Source organism: Grampus griseus (assembly GCF_964374135.1).
Source record: "Grampus griseus genome assembly, chromosome: 20".
In the NCBI taxonomy this organism is placed as follows: domain Eukaryota; kingdom Metazoa; phylum Chordata; class Mammalia; order Artiodactyla; family Delphinidae; genus Grampus; species Grampus griseus.
This window is the reverse complement of record NC_139014.1, coordinates 48,727,737-48,746,169: the sequence shown is the minus strand read 5'-3', so window position 1 is coordinate 48,746,169 and position 18,433 is coordinate 48,727,737. Positions and strand designations below refer to the sequence as shown.

General features: G+C 50.9%; 1 protein-coding gene across 2 annotated transcripts in view; it reads left to right on the top strand.

Annotated features, from left to right (window-relative positions):
• SPNS3 (SPNS lysolipid transporter 3, sphingosine-1-phosphate (putative)) overlaps positions 1 to 18,433 on the top strand; it is a gene marked incomplete at its 5' end in the record, with an annotated part of 46,066 nt that overhangs the window by 21,336 nt on the left and 6,297 nt on the right. For both annotated transcript variants that reach the window (XM_082679219.1, XM_082679218.1), the window contains one exon: positions 16,620 to 16,685. In XM_082679219.1, coding sequence (XP_082535345.1) covers positions 16,620 to 16,685 — 66 coding nt within the window. The remainder of the gene's footprint in view (positions 1 to 16,619; positions 16,686 to 18,433) is intronic.

Genomic DNA, 18,433 nt, shown 5'->3' with positions numbered 1-18,433 from the left:
ATGCTCTTTGTAGATGCACCCCAGGTGGCCCTGGTGTAGGAAAGTGCATTTTTTGGGCATCCAGCCAGGGAGAAAGCCCAGTGTCCTTCCTGACAGGCACTGCGCTTTCTGTGGGTGGGCCACCCGAAGCCCCTCACTCAGCTTTCTCACTCTTCAAATAAATCCTCCCCAGCCTGGGTCTCCAGCCTTCTTCTGTATAAGCTGGGGGGCCACATGGGATGGTTCCCTTTCTCTCTCTGAGTCCTGAGGTGTGTCTTGTGCCTCTTTTAAGGTGTGGGTGCTTCTCACCAGTGTCGTCAGCCTTGGTTGGGTTTCCGCTGAAGTTCCTGGGGAATAGACAAGTCCTGTTAACATTCCCTTCTGCACGTGCTCTTATTTAGTCCTTACAGTGCCCTCCTCGGAAAGGGTTTTTCTCATCCCCACTTGACAGATGGGAAAACTGAGGCCCAGAGACAGCAACACAAAGAGTAGGACAGATAAACCTCTAACGCAGCTCCGCAGACTCCAAAGTCTCTGTCCTTCATGCCGCACTGACCCTTGTCACCCCCATGGGAAAGAAACAGAGGCTGGCGTACACCAGGCACTAATAAATACCTTAATGCTTATTGTCTGAGGGAGTGACTGGGACCGTCATCTCCAGCTGGTGGGGACTGAATGGGCCTGACCTTGCAGGGAGGCTGAGGCCTGGGCAGATGGAGGCCCCATTTAAGGCCTGTCACTGCATTGGCTGGGCCCGCGGACCACCTGCCAGTTCCGCTTCTGCCACTGTCTTGCTTGGCTCTGGGAAGCAGCTCCTTGGCTGTGTTTTGGGGACACAGCTGTCCCCCGCCCCATAGCCTGGCGCATCTCCAGAGCTGGATGGCTCATCTAGAAATGACATTGCATCTTGGCTGACAAAGCCAGCTGGGGAATCTCTTCTCTAGGCCGGCCCTGGGACGCGAGGGACTGCAGGGCAGGAAGGCTGGCAGGGCTGGGATGTGTCCATCGTCCAGTGCTGGGAAGCTGCTCCTCCTTGTGGCTCGTGTTTGGGCTGGGCAGGATCCCCAGCGACCAGAGCTCCAGCCTTCCAGAAGTGGTGCGGTTCTTTCTGGAACCCCTGACCAGACCCTCCTCCTCCATGGCTCTGTCTGTGCTTCTGAGGTTCTGAGATTCAGGCTCTAGCTCCCCCCATCCCCGCACCCCCGCACCCCTGCCCACTAACACCAGTCATAAATCTTTTTTTTTTTTTGCATTACGCGGGCCTCTCACTGTTGTGGTCTCTCCCATTGCGGAGCACAGGCTCCGGATGCGCAGGCTCAACGGCCATGGCTCACGGGCCCAGCCGCTCCGCGGCATGTGGGATCTTCCTGGACCGGGGCACAAACCCGTGTCCCCTGCATCTGCAGGTGGACTCTCAACCACTGCGCCACCAGGGAAGCCCAGTCATAAATCTTTAACACCTCCAAACTGCCCCTCTTCTCTTGGTCCGCTGTCCTGTCATGGCACACGCCTTGCCGTCTTTCTCTAGGACTGTCCCAAGAGCCCCCGTCCTGGTCTCCATGTCTTCCTGCTCCCCCACCACGATCTGTTCTCCCCACACTGCCAGAGGGACACCACAGAAACTTCCCTGCTTGAAAGCCTTGCATAGCTCCTTGGTGCCTCTGGAACTAAGTCTAACTCCTCATCCTGGCATTCAAGGCCCCTCATGAACGGCCCTGACATCCTTAGTAGCGTTATTCGATGTGGTTCTGCCATGCAGGTCCCCTCCTGATTCCCAGGATATGCCCTGTGCTCTCCATATCCAGGCTCTCCCTCTGTTTCCTCTACTCCCTTCCCTTCTCCATACGCCCGAATCATTCTGGGCCTTCAAGGGAGGCTAGAGCACCATCTCTCCATGGAGCCTTCCCTGATTGCTAGAGCCAACACTCTCTCCCCATACTCGCCACTCCTCAGCACTGTCTTCCTTGGGTCCTGGTTACTTATGCTCTGACCACCCTCTCCCAGCTGGGCCCAGGTTTGTTCCTATCTTTCTCAGCACTCCAGCCCGAAGCGCAGTGTCAGGCACTTGGAGTGGGGTTGGGGTGATCAACTGTTTGCTGTGTGAATGGTTGAGTGACCAGCTATTTTCATTCATTCATTTATTCAACAGGTATTTATTGAGTGCCTATAAAGGTGGCATGCTAGTTTAAATGCCACAGATATAGCAGTAGATAAAACAGACTAAATTATCTCTGTTTTTAGGGAGCTCCCATTCTAGTTGGGGGAGATAGACAACAGGCAAGATATATAAGTAAAATTCACGATATTGTGAGTTATGGGATATTTAGGGGAACAGTGTTCCAAGCAGAGGGAACAGCAACTGTAAATACCCTGAGGCAGGAGCATATCTGCTGGGTTTAGGGAACAGCAAGAAGGGCACTGTGGTTAGTGTGGAATGAACGGAGAAAGGGAAATGAGGACAGAGAGGTGGTGGGACAAGATGATGTAGGGCCATGTGGGCATTGGGTGGGGCTGGCTGAGAGCTGAGTTGAGGTTTTGTGCTGAGGCGTGGGTGGTCTAGCTTATGTTTTTTGCATCCATTGAGATGGTCATGTAGTTTGTCCTTTATTTTATTAGTATGGTATATTACATTGATTGATATTTGTATGTTTAACCAACTTTGCATTCCTGGGATAAACCCTCCCTTGGTCATGGTGTAAAATTATATTTATATGTTGCTGAATTTGGCTTTTTAGTATTTTGTTGAGGATCTTTGCATCTATATTCATAAGAAATACTGGTCTATAGTTTTCTTGTGATGTCTTTGTTTGGTCTCATAGAATGACTTGACGAGTGTTTCTTCCTCTTGTATTTTTTGGAAGAGTTTGTGAAGGATTTGTGCTAATTCATCATTAGCCATTTGCTAGAATTCCCCATTGAAGCCATCTGGTTCTGAGCTTTTTTTTGTGGGAAGTTTTCTGATTACTGACTCGATATTTACTTATTATTGGTCAATTAAGGCTTTTTATTTCTTTTTAAGCCAGTCTTGGTGGTTTGCATCTTTCTAGGAATTTCATTCACAGTATTCCCTTATAGTCTTTTTAATTTCTGTAAGATCGGTAATAATGTTCATTCTTGATTTTAGTAATTTGAGTCTTCTCTCTTTTTTTTTTTTCTTGGTCAGTGTAACTAAAAGTTGGTCAGTTTTGCAGCCAACTTTGGTTGTATTGATTTTCTCTATTGTTTTTCTATTACTGACTTATGTTTAATGGAATCACTCTGACTTCTCTGTTGAGAATAGACTTCCCATGAGGGTATGGGGTACAGGAGCAGAAGCAGCAGAGGTGGTAAGAAATGGTTGGATTATAGATATGTTTTGAAGGTAGATCTATCAGAAGTTCCTGATGCATTCAGTGTGGGGTGTGAGAGAGAGAAGAGTCAAAGGTGAGTTCTAGGATATTAGCCTCTGTAGCTGGAAGGAGGGAGAGGCCATTAACTGAGATCGGAAAGTAGGCAGGAACAGCGGCATTTGGGGGAAGATGAGCAGCTTGGTTTTGTACATTCTGAGTTTGTGGTGGGAGGTTGACGTCCAAGTACAGGTGTTAGTAGAGCTGGATGCAGGAGTCTGGAGTCCATGGGACATGACATCATCCCTAAAACTTCAGTGGGTGGGAACTGGCTGCAGTCTACCATGAAGGATTGTCATTAGGTGTGGGAGACCTATGGGGGTCAATATCAGAAAGGGTGTCCAAAGGGGGCTGAGGAATTCGCTTTTGTTCATATTAGTTTCAAGATAGGAAGAATCACTTGAGTCTCTTCAATCCACCCATCCATCCATCCATCCCTCCTTCCATCCATCCATCCATCCATCCCTCCTTCCATCCCTCCTTCCATCCATCCATCCATCCCTCCTTCCATCCCTCCTTCCATCCCTCCTTCCATCCATCCATCCATCCATCCCTCCTTCCATCCCTCCTTCCATCCATCCATCCATCCCTCCTTCCATCCATCCATCCATCCCTCCTTCCATCCCTCCTTCCATCCATCCATCCATCCATCCATCCACCCATCCATCCATCCACCCATCCACCCATCCATCCATCCATCCATCCATCCATCCATCCGTCCGTCCGTCCATCCATCCGTTCACCTTCTCAGATTGTAGGAACCAAAGTTCTTCCTGTACTTTCTCTGCCAGTTCTGGGGAGATAGATAGGGCTTCCTGCGAAGGCCCACAGGAATGTGGGTATGTGTACTGCTAGTGTGTGCACGCATCTAAGTGTGAATATATGCAGGTCTGTGAATATGAGTGCAGATATGTGTGCTTTTGTGTGAATACACCTCTGTGTCTGTACAGCCATGCTCTGTGTATGTTGCATATACACGTCATTCATTCTATATATGCGTAGTATGTATGTGTCCATGTATGCTGTTTTGCATACATGTCTGTGCATGAGTGTGCACATGCACATGTATCAGGGCAAGCAGATAATTGTGTGGGATGTGTGTGCACATGTGTGTCTGCAGCTGCCTATAGCTTTCATCAACTGCTTCTGGGCTCTAGCTGCACTGCGTGGGGAGGAAGGGTTTTTGGAGGCATCGTGGGCATGCCTGTCCTCAAATTTCCTGAAGTAGGGCCAAGTCATGCGGTCTGTTTCATGGCAATAAGGTTTCCTGAGCATATAAAATCTGGTCTGGGGCCTTCCGTGGGGGAGCCCGTTCCCTGGGGCCCACCTGCAGGAGCAGAGGGTTCCGTCTCTTCCCTCCTTCCAGTCCCCTTGGCAGGGGAACTTGACTTCTTGGCTGTTAATTGGGATCCAGACACACACAGCAGGTCTTGGCTCACACCGTCTTCCTTGGCCTTCTTCCCAGAGCCGCTGCCCTTCAGAGGAGAAAGGGTTTGTACCCAGAGGAGGGACTGAGCCCAAGGTACGAGCTCCATCATCACTTGTCTGATAGCTGGAGGATGTGGCTGAACGTCGGCAATCACCCCTTGGGTGGGCTTTGTGGTCCAGAGGAAGTAGCAGGAGTTGGGGGATGACAATGAGCATGCATTGAGGCGTCTGAAAGACCTGGACATCGTTCCTGCTTCTACACTTACTAGCTGTGTGAGCTAGGGCAAGATCTTGACCTTGCTGAGAGTCAGTTTTCTCAGCTGTAAAATGGGAGTGTTCGTACTTTCCCCTTGGTTTCATTGAGGAGCTAAATGAACTTTTGGACCTGTTCTAGTTAGTATAGATACATAATGAAACTTAGTGGTTTAAAATAAGAAAAACACTTATTTTGCTCACGAATTTGCAGTTTGGGCAAGGTGGGGACTGGGGCTGACATATCTCTTTTCCACTTGGGGTTAACTATGCAGAATGGGGGTGGGGGAACTGGATCGTCAAAGGCGGAGGGCCGCCTGATGGTTGATGCTGGCTGTTGGCTGAGACCTTAGCTGGAGCTACTGGCTAGAGCAGCTGCCTGTGACCTCCCCATGTGGCCTGAGCTTCCTTACAACATGGTGGCCGGCTTCCAAGGACTAGAGTCTTGAGAGAGCCAGGTGAAGCTGTGTTGCCTTTGAGGGCCTGCCCTTGAAAGTTACACAGCGTCACTTTCACTGCATTCTGTTCTTCACTTGAGCCACAACTTCTTGCTCAGATTCGAGGGGAGAGAGAACGGATTCACTCTTTTTGGTGGAGACTAGCAGTGATCTGAAAGAGCATGTGGAAATATTACAGTGACTGTTTTGGGAAAATACAGTCTGCTACATGCCCCAAAGTTTCCTCCTTCACTGAGCCCTGGGTCAGTGACATCTAACATTACGGGGAGGAGTGTCTGGGCATGTGGCCATGAAACCCCACAGGTGTAACCCTACCCCCGCCCAGGGTGTCTCTGGTTCTGTGCTGCTCTTCCTGTTTCACAGGTGAGAAACCAGGGAGTGGGGGTCTTCACCCTTAAACCCTGCCGGGCTTCACGGGCCGAGGGAGCAGAGGTCTCAAGGAGCAGAGTCGAGGCCATGGTGAGGTGGCTGTGAGGCAGGTCCCAGCCAGGATGAGCAGAAATGTTCACTGACTTATCAGATATTTCCCAAGCACCTCCTGTGTGCCAGGCACTGTTCTAGGCTTTGAGGATGATGCAGCATTGAACAAAACAGGCAAGAATATGTATGCAGTAAAATAAATGGTATGTTAGATGGGAATGAGCTCTGTGGAAAAGAACAGAGCATGGAAAGTGGACAAGAAGAGGGACTGGGCTGTGCAGGATGGTCAGGGAGGCCTCACAGAGATGGTGGTGCTTCAGCAGCAACCTGAAGCAAGTGAGAGAAGGAGCCATGTGGATACACGGGTGGAATGGGAGAGAGCTCTCCATGCAGAGGGAAGTGCAAAGGTCCTGAGGGGGAAATCATGCTGGTGTCTTCTAGGAAACGTGGTTGGAATGGGGCGAGCCAAGGTAGAGCAAAGGAGATGAGGTCAGAGGGAATGCCGGGGGTGGGGTGGGGAGGGTGGGGCACTGATTGTGTGGATCCCTGCACATAGAATGAACTTGGCTTCCAATTTAAGTGAAATGGGAAACCACTAGAGAATGTCTAGCACAGAAGTGATGCTCTGACTGATGGTTTGTATCAGTCACCTATTGCCGAGTAACAAATCACCCTAAAACGTAGTGGCTTAAGACAACAATTTATTATTTCTTATGATTCTGTGAGTTGGCTGGATGGTTTCTTGCCTGGTTTCACCTGTGCTCACTCCCGTGGCCGCCTTCACCTGGAAGACTGGGTGGGGTGGGACATCCAAGCTGGCCTCACTCGTGTCTGGCCGTCAGCTGGGGCTCCTCCATTCTCCTCCATGTGGCCTCTTGTCTTCCACTGGGTGAAACCGGTTACTTACATGGTGGTCTCAGGGCCGCATTCCAAGAAAGCAAAGTGGAAGCTGCAAAGTCTCTTAAGGCCTAGGCCAGGAACAGCACAGCATCACTTCTGCCTTATTTTATTGGTTGAAGCAAGGTGTGAAACTGAGCCGGTTTCACCATGGGAAGGGACTGTACAAGGGTGTGAATACCAAGAAGCATGATTAATTGGTGGCTGTTTTGTAACTACCTACCACGTAGTTTACCAAGGTCTCTCTGGCTGCTGTGTTGATAATAGAATGAAAAAGGACAAAGACGAGAGACAGGGGAACCCATTAGGAGGCTTTCCAATATTATAGGCAAGAGATGCCTGTGGCTTGGATTGGGCAACTTATGGAGGAAGTGCGAAGAAGTGGTCAGATTCCGGGTACGTTTTGGAAGTAGAATCGACAGGATTTCCTGACGGGTTGGGTGTGGAGTGTGAGAGAAATGGGTGAGTCAAGGGCAACTCCAGGGTTTTGGGCCTGAGCAACTGGAAACACGGAGTTGCCATTTACTGAGACGGAGAAGGCTGGAGGGAAGTACGGAGTTGTTGTTGGTTTTTTTTTTTTTTTTGGAAAGGATGGGATTAGGAGTTCAATTTTAGACATGTTGAATTTGAGATGCCTTTTAGAACATTCAACTGCAGATGTTAAGAGGCAGTTGGAAATTTATGAGTCTGGAGTTCAGGAGAGAGGTCTAGGCTGGTTATGTAAAGCCGTGAGACTGAATGAGATCAGCAAAGGCCTGAGCTTGGATAGAAAAGAGAAGAGGACCAAGGATCACACTCTGGGGGACTCGACACGTCAAGGATATGGAAGCATCATGCTATCACAGTGAAATCAAGCGATGAGACCAACAATTCAATCCACCACACTCTATCAATGACCTTTCTATTTTTATTTGGGGGAAATTAAAAAAAAAAAAGCAAAACCAGAAAAGCACAAAGAAGAAGATAACAATTTTCCATTTTCTCATCCCCTAGAATCAGCTACTGTTAACATCTTGGCCTGTTTGCTTCTACTTTTGTGATGTGACCATCCTTCTATATGTGCCTCTGTATATAAACCCAGATATATGTGTTTAGAAATACTTTTGTTAAACTGAGGTTATCTGGTAATTTTAAAAACAGATTTATTGAGATGAAATTCAGGTATCATACAATTTAAAGTACAAAATTTAATGGTTTGTAGTATATTCACAGAGGTTTGCAATCAACACCACATCAATTTTAGAACATTTTCATCACCTCAAAAAGAAACTTTATAAGACAATAGAATAAATGCATTTCTTGGGCTTCCTATAAAAAAAAAAGAAACTTCATATTCATTATAAATCATTCACCATTTCCCCCTAACCATCCTCTATTCCAGCCCTAGGTAACTGCTAAGCTGCTTTCGGCCTTTATAGATTTGCCTATTCCGGATATTTCATGTAAATAGAATCATATAGTGTTTAATTCATTTATATGAATTTACCTGAAGAAACTGAAGTGAAATCAAAGGACTTGGTTAACTTCAAATTAATTTTAAAACTTTGGACTTATTGATGAATCCTGATCAGCTTTCTTATACCTCCCCCTTCTTCTCTCCCCAGTCTCCTGGTTTTTGTTAGTTATATTATTATTTTTACTTTTTCTAGATTTATAACACTCACAGTCTGTTCTCTAAGCATAATCCTTAGATCTGGGACAGTAGTCTCAGATTTAAATAGATTCAATACTCATTCTCCATCTGTTGCATAGATGCTCCATTCCTGAGTTCTTCATTTTGGTTCAACTCCTAACTGAGGAGATTTTGTGGTTAAATAGTTTTTAATCCATTCTGTCCCCCTTTCCAAACCAAAAAGGGCTAGAGAGGTGGTTTTCCTTTGGTTCATTTATGTTTGAGGTTGTCTTCTCCTCTTTCCCTCTTTTCTTGAACAACAATTCACTGGGTATGGTATTGTTGGCTCACATTTTCTTCCTTTCATTACTTTGCAAACATTTGTTCCATTGTCTTTTCGTATCAAATATTGCTGTGAAGAATGAAGTTTAAAAAATCTTTCATATCGATTCACTTTTTCATCTGGATACCTGAAGATTATATTATTTATTCTTGAAATTCAGTGGCTTAGGTAGTGTATTAGTTATCTCTTGCTGTGTAACAAATCATCCCCAAGTGTAGTTGTTTAAGACAGCACACATTTATTATCTCACAGTTTCTGTGGGTCAGGAATCCAGGCATAGCTTAGTTGGGTCCTCTGCTTCATGGTCTCTTGTAGGCTCCAATCAAGGCGTTAGCCCAGGGTCTGTGGTCTCATGTGAAGTCTCAACTAGGGAGGGATCTGCTTCCAAGCTCACTCAGTGGTTGTGGGCCTCATTCAGATCCTTCTGCGATGTTGGATTGAGGGCCTCAGCTCCTCATTGGCTATTGGCTGGAGTCTGCTCTCAGTTCGTTTGCTATGTTGGCTTCTTTTTTATGGCAGCTCCCTTCCTGAATATGTGTAGGCTGAGAAGGCAATAGAGGAGTCTATCAAGGGGAGTCACGGTCTTTTGTAACGTAATCACGGAAGTGGTATCCCATGACTTTTGCTGTATTCTGCTCATCAGAAGCACATCCCTAGGTCCAGCCCACACCCAGGATGAGATACAAGAGGCAGGGGTCTCTGGAGCCACGTTAGAAGCTGCTTGCAACAGCTAGGATATATCTCAATGCTAAATATTCTATATCATATAAAAGTTTGTTCATAACAGTGTTCTTATCTGCTGAATCAGCACTGAGTATCCTCCTTCCCCCTCTCATCTCTTTGAATATTTCTTATGTTTGTTTATTTGTTGAGTTTTTTTTTTTTTTTTTTTTTAACCTGTGTTGGATCATCTTCTGGGCTGGGACTAGGGTAAGGCCAGCAAGGCATAAGGGCACACAATTTAAGGAGGCACTCACTCCCAGGGGCTAACCCTACACTTATGCAACCCAGAGACTGAGTACCTCCTTAAATTTGGTACCCTATGTGTCTCACTTGCCGTGCTCTAGTCCCAGCCCTGATCTACTTCACCTGTCTTTCATATCATTTACTTCTCTCTAAATGTTTTCTCTTTTTCTTTTTTAAAGTTTTTTTTTTAATGTGGACCATTTTTAAAGTATTTATTGAATTTATTACAATTTTGCTTCTGTTTTATGTTTTGGGGTTTTTTTTTTTTTGTTTTTTTTTTTTGGCCACAAGGCATGTGGGATCTTAGCTCCCCAACCAGGAATTGAACCCGCACCCCCTGCATTGGAAGGCGAAATCTTAACCACTGGACCACCAGGGAGGTCCCAATGTTTTCTTCTTTGTGTTTTTTAAAAATCAGTCAATCTGTGAGATTATCTCAAACCTTTCTCTATATTGGTGATTCTACTTTGGTTGATGTCTATTCTGTTTCTGACTGTTTTTAATTTATTAGTTCTGTAATAATGTTGTTTATTGCTTTGTTCCTCCATTTATTCCCTTAAGTCTGCAATATCCTTTTATATCTCATCCTATTGGAGGTTCATTTCATTTTTGAGCTCTTTATTGAATTACTATTCATTGTAGTTTGAAACAATTATAAGGTATTTCCTTCTGCTCCTTCTATCATCTGTCTTCTAGGTTGGGTTCTTTTTTCTTCCTTCCTCCTTTTCTTTCTTCTTCCTTCTCCACCTTTCCCCCTTTCCATTTCCTCTGTTTCTCCCTCCCTCCCCCTCCCTCCCTCCCTCCCTCTTTCTTCCTTTCTTTCTTTCTTCATTTCTTTCTTCCTTCCTTCCTTCCTTCCTTCCTTCCTTCCTTCCTTCCTTCCTTCCTTCCTTCCTTTCTTTCTTTCTTTCTTTCTTTCTTTCTTTCTTTCTTTCTTTCCTCCCTCCCTCCCTTCCTTCTTTCTTTCTTTCTTTCTTCTCTCTCTTCCCTCCCTCCCTCTCTTCCTACCTCCTTCCCTCTCTCACTTTCTCTTGCTGTTTTATTTATTTTTTTTTGTATGTTTGCACAGTTCACATACTGAGTGCTTTCTCTAGCCTGGGTGTGGGCAGCTCTGCTCTGATACTGAATTTGCTTTGATATAGTGTGGGTGACTCTTTTCTCCTACTCTCTTCCTGCCTTCTCTGTGACCATTCTCTTCCCCAAAGGGGCTGCAGTTTGAGAGCTGAGTGTTAGGTTCTCTGTCGCCTGAGGGAATTGCAGGGCTCAGGTAAGGCAGGAGGGGCTTTGTGAGAACACCTGGACTCTGCTCTCTCTTCTGGGATTTAGGTAAATGCTCTATCACAGGGTTCATTCTACTTAATTACTGGCCTTAGGCCCAGTAAAAAACAGTAAAAAATTACTGTTTTTAGGCCTTATGTGGAGTCAGTAACTGGAGTCATTTATTCACTTTCACCACTTTTACCCATTTCTCCCCAGCAGCTTTTCCCACTGGTTCTCAGTTAAGAGTGGAAACACAGGACCCCTGCTCAGTTTATTTCCCTCTAGATGCTGGGGTTTTGGAGGAGAGCTCTGGGGAGGGAGGAGCTGAGAAGGGTTATATTCTCTACTTTACTCCAGAATTATCTGGGTTTTTTTGCCTTGGCTGCCAATATTTAATACTTACCTCATTAAGCTTTTTTTTTTCCTTTGGTGAAAAATGTTTCCCCCCTACCCCCCGACACTATTTTTTACTTTTGGGGGAAGGGAAGTCTATGGTGCAATTGCAACCCTCCGTTTTCACACAGGAGTTGCCCCGGATGATCTTTAAGGCTCCTTCCAGCCCAAACTAGATCGTAACCCTGAGTTCCCTTCTGGCCCAAGGAGCAATGTGGCCACCATGACACAGAGCAGAGCCAGCTTGGCGGTCACTGAGGCCTTTACATCCGGGGAGGGATGCTGCCCTTCTCAGCCTTGGCGATTCCTGAGCAAGGACCAAAGATGGAGACCCAGTATTTGCTGAGCCCGGTGCCCACAAGGGAGTCTTGCGTGATGGTTGGCAGGGAGCAGTCAGGATTGTAGCTGTGGTCCGGGTCAGCTAAGGATTCCAGGGTTGGCTATGGGACCTGCTCTCACCCCTTGGTGGCCCAGACAGCTGGGCCGTGCAGGTGCCCCAGCTTGGGGGATCTCTCCTACCACTTGGCCCTTGCGGGTTTTTTGGACAAGCCTATTTATTTATTTATTTAGGCTGAGCCAGGTCTTAGTTGCCGTGGGATCTTTAGTTGCGGCACGCAAACTCTTAGTTGCGGCATATGGGATCTAGTTCCTTGACAAAGGATCGAACCCAGGCCCCCTGCTTTGGGAGCAAGGAGTCTTAGCCACTGGACCACCAGGGAAGTCCCAGTCCTTTTGCTCTTGTGTCTTGGGCTGGAGTAACTGAGCCTTGCCAGAGGCTGCCTATGAGGGGCTGAGAGAGGCCCACCTACCCTTCCTCTGAGGACCCCACTTCCCTGCCAGGATCTAGCAGGTGTCTCTTCTTGGATGGGCAGCAGAGCCTGCAGTATCAGCTGGGTTCTCCAGGAGGACTGGAGCTCATTCCCCATCTGCCTGTCTGCCAGGCTGCTGGGCCTTTGCTGGCCCATGGGAGCTGGGCGGTACCCTTGTACCCTAAAGACAGTCCCTGCAATTACAGGTTGGCAGGCCCAGGGAAAAAGTGTGCCAGCCGGCCCAGCAGCTTGCTGGTGGCCAGTCTGTGCCAGGGACCTGCATCCTGACTGGCTCAACCATGCTGGGTGAGGAGTTGACCTGTGCAAGGGGAGGATCGGCCTTACCTCTGCCTGAGTCTCCGCAAGCCCATGGGAGACATTTGCTTTCTCCCCCCATTCTTTGCAGTTCAGAGATCAGTTACTGCCCAGTTGTCAGACTGAGATGGACCAAAGTGAATACACTGTCCCTTCCACTCCACAGGGGCTGAGCCTCCTCTGGGGCAGGTGCTCCAGCTTCCGCCCTGCTCCCTGCCCATGCCTACCTGTGCGTGCAGGTGTACGTGAGGAGGGTGTCTTTGTGTGTGAAGGTATGAGTGTGTGCATGTCCGAGTGCAGGTATGCACATGAGTGCAAAAGCAGGAGCACGTTTGTGTACATGTGTACGTGTGTGTGTGCCCGTGTGATTGTGCACAGCTTGCTGTCTACATTATAAGACCACAAGCATGCACATGTACGTGCTAGGCTGTTTTCCAGCCGCCGTCTGTTTGGTTGGTACTCTTGCCACACATATTTTAATACTTAGAATGTCATCCCTGTTACCTGCTTATGTATGTGTCTTTGTGGTGTGTGAGTTTTGCGTATGTGTCCCAGGTTATGGGTCTATGTATGCGTGCATGGGTCTTGGAGCTCTTGTGTGTGTGTGTGTGTGTCTTGAGGATGCACGTGTCTGTGCATGCTTGTGTGGTTGTGTGTTATGTGAGTGCATGTGTCAGAGAGTGTGTGTGTGTGTGTGTGTGTGTGTACGCCTCTCTGGCCGGGGGTGACTAAGGCCAGAAATATGCATCATCACCGCCCCCACTGGAGGGGGAAATCCTCTTGAGTGAAATGGAAAGGCCAGGGGTTGAGGGGCTCCACGCTTCTCAGGCAGTATTCCCAGGCCCTATCACCCAGGGAGACGGAGTCAGGGTGCAGGGAACCATGAACAGGCACTAAGGGGACAAGGCCAGATTTCCCATTTCCCTTTTGGAAGTCCCCTCCGGGGCTGCTGTCGGGAGGGATGGTGGGGCCTGGGAAACTGGTGAGGCGGAGGGACGGGGGAGGCCTGGACCAGGCCAGCAGCAGTGGCTGGGAGGAGGGGGCAGATCTGAGGGACATTTAGGATGCAGAATGGACAGGAATCGGTGTCTGGAGGGGTGCGAAGGCGAGCAAGGCATGTAGGAGCCCCCCGCCTCCCCCTTTCCGTGTCTGACCGCTTGGGCAGCTTGCTGGTGGCCAGTCTGTGGGTGGGTCCTGTATCCTGGCTACCTCAGACACCCTGGGCGGGGACAGTAACATGGGGGGACAGGAGGAGAGAGCAGGTTTGGGGACCTAGTCAGTGTGAGGGCCCTGTGGCCGTGCAGAAGAGGGCGTCCAGGGGGCTGAGGGGCCTGTGTGGGAGGAGCTTTGAACGGTCGGCTGGCTACATTCTTCACCGTGACTTAACTTCAGACCAGGGCCCTTCTTGTTTGTTTTGTTTTTTTAATTGTGGAACACAAGTCTGCATTGGTTGTGGAGGCCGCTGACTTCTCAGACCCGATTTGCACGCAGCCTGTGGGACCAACTGAAGTTATCTTGCAGCTTTAAAAGCAAAAGCTGTTGGTGGTGGAGGGGGCTGCCGGGGCGCTGGGCCACCCTATCGTAGCAGCGTTGGGGAAACCAAGGCCCAGAGTGTGGTGACCGCCAAGGGTGGCCCCACATGGCCAGGTCACACCTCTTTGATGGGGTGTCCCTCCAGGGGGTCACACCTCTTTGATGGGCTGTCCCTCCTTGAGCCCAGGCAGCCGCCTCAGGAGACTCTAATTACAGGATTAGGAGACGGCCTCTCCCCAGCTGGGCCTTTCGCCCCTCAAAGCCTCTGCGTGGAGGCGGGGATTTGGTGGCTTGGGTGGGTTTCCAGGTGTGTCTGAGGAAACCTGGCATCCTCAGGTAGCTCGTTCAGCCTGAAGGGGCCCGTTGTGGCTGCAGCCTCCCTCCGATCGGCCCTATTTTGGGGTCAGGATCCACCCTGCTCCAGCTGGAGGAAGGAAAAGGTGTACCTCAGCATGTCCCGGGGGTGTGGGGCAGCCGCGGGGAGGCCGCAGCACCCGCAGAGAGCAGGCTCCGTGCGGCTGGCCCCCCGGCTGTGGAGGGCAGGATGCCTTTGAGCTGGAAGTGGGAGGAGGGCAGCGGCCTGGCGGTCCTGGTGGATGTGGGAGTCGAGGGAAGGATGGGTGTGAGCTGCCCTCACGTCAGTCCCAGGAGGCCGGGTTGGCAGACCCTGTGGGGCTGGAATGCGGGTCTGCAGCCTGCCTGGGCCCCGCCTAAGGCTCGCCAGCTGGCCACTTCCTGATTCCCACCCCTGTGGGTGCCCAGCCCCGGGCCCAGAGGGAGGCCCCGCCCTGCCTTCAAGCGTTCCCCAGTCTGTGGAGGGCCAAGGACTAGTGAGACTGGGAGAAGACACCCGCTGCTCCCCCTTCCCAGGGGGTCCTGCCGTCTCTCCGCAGCCCCGGGCCACACTCCTGCCCGCCCGGCCTCGTGGGTGCCTTCTAGCCTCTTCGCCTCTGCTCACTACGGTTCTCTGCCTGGCACGGCCTCGGGGCCCTTCCAGACCCATGCTGATGCAGCCCATCCTTTGGGGCTCTGCTCAATGCCACCTCTACCTGGAAGCCCTCCGCATCCTGGGCTTTCCTCTGACTTCCCTCTTGCCAGCCTCGCCCAGCACTGTGGTCTCTGGGACCTCTTGGAGTCTTCCCCCGACCTCACCGACAGCTTCCTGCCCCTCACCTTGCCGCAGGGGAGAGGCGCTCACCAGAAAGTGACTTGATGTGTGACCGTCGGCCTGAGTCTTCTCATGTGTGGAGTGGATGTAATGATACGTGTCTTATGAGGTGGCTGAGAGTTGGATGGGTGACAAGAGTGGACACGCCTGGCGCGCAGTCAGTGTGCAGGCAGTGGGCCTTTGGTTCCGCGGTCCTGGGTGCTTGTAGGCCTTTGGGATCCAGAGCCTGGGCTGCCCCAGGCACAGCCCCGTGACTCCAGGAATGACTAATTCCACTCCAGCAATAAGCCCTTAGAAGCTCTGAGAAATGAGACTTTTCCCCTCCTTCTTGCCGCTTCATTAAACTCTTCTTGAGTGAGTGGAATGAGGATTGTCCTAATCCTTTGGCACGAGGTGGGGGGTTCAGGGAGCTGGGAGAGACAGGTACGCAGCGGCCTCCAGATGGCGAGGCGGAGGGTGGGCACACAAGGTTATCCCAGCCCCACAGGTGCCCGGGGTGGGGGTGGGCACTGGACGGGGGCCGGAAGCCTCGTGTTTCAGGATGGCTTTGCCCTGGGCCAGCTGGCAACCTCAGATGAGCCCTGGCCCTGACCCGGGCACAGTTTACTGTCTCAGCCTTGCTCACCTCCCTGTGCTGCTCTCAGGGTCTGGGAAGGGGAAGGCCTAGGAGGGGCTGTTGATAGGAGGCCTGGACTGGGCAGTCTGGCTGGCATGCAGTAGACACCTCCTTAGTGTACACAGGCCTTAGGGGAACAAAGGGGAGGGTGGGCAAGTCCTGGACCTTTCTCCTCTGTTTCTCCACCTTTATTTATTTATTTATTTTAAAAAAATATTTTATTTACTTATTTATTATTTATTTATTTTGGATGTGCCGGGTCTTAGTTGCGGCACATGGGGTCTTTAGTTGCAGCATGTGGACTTGTTAGTCGCAGCATGTGGACTCTTCGTTGCAGCACACATGCAGGATCTAGTTCCCCGACCAGGGATTGAACCCGGGCCCCCTGCATTGGGAGCACGGTGTCTTACCCACTGGACCACCAGGGAAGTGCCTGTTTCTGCACCTTTAAACGTGGCCTGGGAGTCCTGGCTGCCTCCCTGGGTGACCTCAGTGGCTAGACCCTGGGGGCCGTCCATCAGGGGGAGTGCTCTTCCCAGGCCCGGGCCCTAGCACTCCTCTCTGGGTCACGGCTGCCAGTCTGCCCAGATGGGAATGTCCACCCACTCTGGAGGCTGTCGCAGCTGGGAAAACAGTTGCAAACCTCACCCACCCCAGTAAGTCTCGATGGGTCCTTCCTCTGGGCAGCCTCAGTCTCCTTCTCCACAGGTGGGAAGAAACAGCGCGGGGAGGGGCTGGTGACTGAGATCCAGGGAGCCTCATCCTGGCCACCCTTTGTTCACAGGTGTTCCTGGCCCTCGGGGAGCTGCTCCTGTCCTGCAACTGGGCCGTGGTTGCTGACATTCTGCTGGTAGGTGTGAGAGTCGGAACGGAGGGCTGGTCCTGGGGCCTCTCGAGCAGGGGCAGCTGGAGTCTGTCCTGCTCAGAGCTGGACTTCTGCTGTTGAGTGGCCTAGAGGCCAGGAGGGGCTTCAGAGACCATGGGGTAGGGGACCAAGGTCAATGAACAGTCACCTTGGACCAGGGGCCTCCCTGACAGTCTCAGACATATCCTTTGACCATCACTCCCATTTTATAGATGAGCAGATGGAGGCTCAGAGAGGGCAGGTGCCTGAACCAAGGTCACACAGCCTGCAGAGGCTCTGAGCCAAGACTGTGGCCCGGGTTTTCTTTTTTTTGCGATACACGGGCTTCTCACTGCTGCGGCCTCTCCCGCCGCGGAGCACAGATTCCAGACGCGCAGGCCCAGCGGCCATGGCTCACGGGCCCAGCTGCTCCACGGCACACGGGACCCTCCCGGACCGGGGCACAAACCCGTGTCCCCCGCATCGGGAGGCGGACTCTCAACCACTGTGCCACCAGGGAAGCCTGGGCCCGGGCTTTTTGACTCTCTCTTTCTTGACTGCAATTCTCAGCAAGCAGGCTCCTTGGCCTCCACTCTGGGTGTGCAGACAGGGATGCTGGACTTCAGGGCCACAGAGCCCAGGTGGGTCCAGGCCACCCCAGCTCCCATATCATGGGCTGCAAGGCAAGGGGCCAGCTCAGGCTATAATGAGGGCTGATGCTATCCTGACCCCATGACTGCTAGGTCCAGAGTCTAGCAAGACCCTCCCTGAGCCTCACACTCTCCGTCCAGCCTCCCTGCCTCCTTCTAGGAGAAGTGCAGGGAAACTTTTTGAACACTGAAGGGCTGTGCCCTTGTGGATTACACAGGGTCCCAGACCTAGGGACACCCCAAGAGCCCTCCTCCTGCCTCCTGGTAGTCCAGGGCCGGGTGGGCATGAGGGGACCAGAGCAGCTTGCAGTCGGCTGAGAGCTGTCCTGAAGGGGGTCTAGTGCAGGGGCACGAACCTGGATTCAGGAAACAGACCTGGGATTCAGCCCTGCTTCTGCCACCTACTAGCTGTGTGTGACCTAGGCAAGTCACTTTGTGTCGCCGAGCCTCAGATTCCCTGTGTGGAAAATGGAGATGAAAATACCTCCTGGATTACTGTGAGGGTGAAATGAGATTATCCATGTAAAGCTTTTGCCCTGTTCCTGGCACAGAGAATGCTGGCTGGGATCCTGACAGCAAGTCAGTGGTTCCTACTTTCTCATCTTCCATCTCCCAGAGAAATCCTGGCATCCTGGAATCTGAGTTTGAAAGGGCTGTGGGGAAGTGTAGTCATTTAATTAGCCAACGAAACCTGCTTGAATACTGCTGTGGACGGGAGGCTCACTCTCTGTCTAGATGCTCTGGCCCTCTTCTTGGCCCAGGCTCAGCGGATGTAGACAGGGCTGTCCTGTCTTTGACTCCTGGGTGGGTGTATCAGCTGCAGGGCTGGCGCGTCTTCTCTTTTCCTCCTTCCAGGCAGGAGACTTGGGCTCCATCCCAGACTCATCCATAGACCTGCTGAATGGCCTTGGGCCTCAGTTTCCTTGTCTATAAAAAGGGGTAATCATGGGCTTCCCTGGTGGCGCAGTGGTTGAGAGTCCGCCTGCCGATGCAGGGGACACGGGTTCGTGCCCCAGTCCGGGAAGATCCCACATGCCGCGGAGCGGCTGGGCCCATGAGCCATGGCCGCTGAGCCTATGCATCCGGAGCCTGTGCTCCGCAACG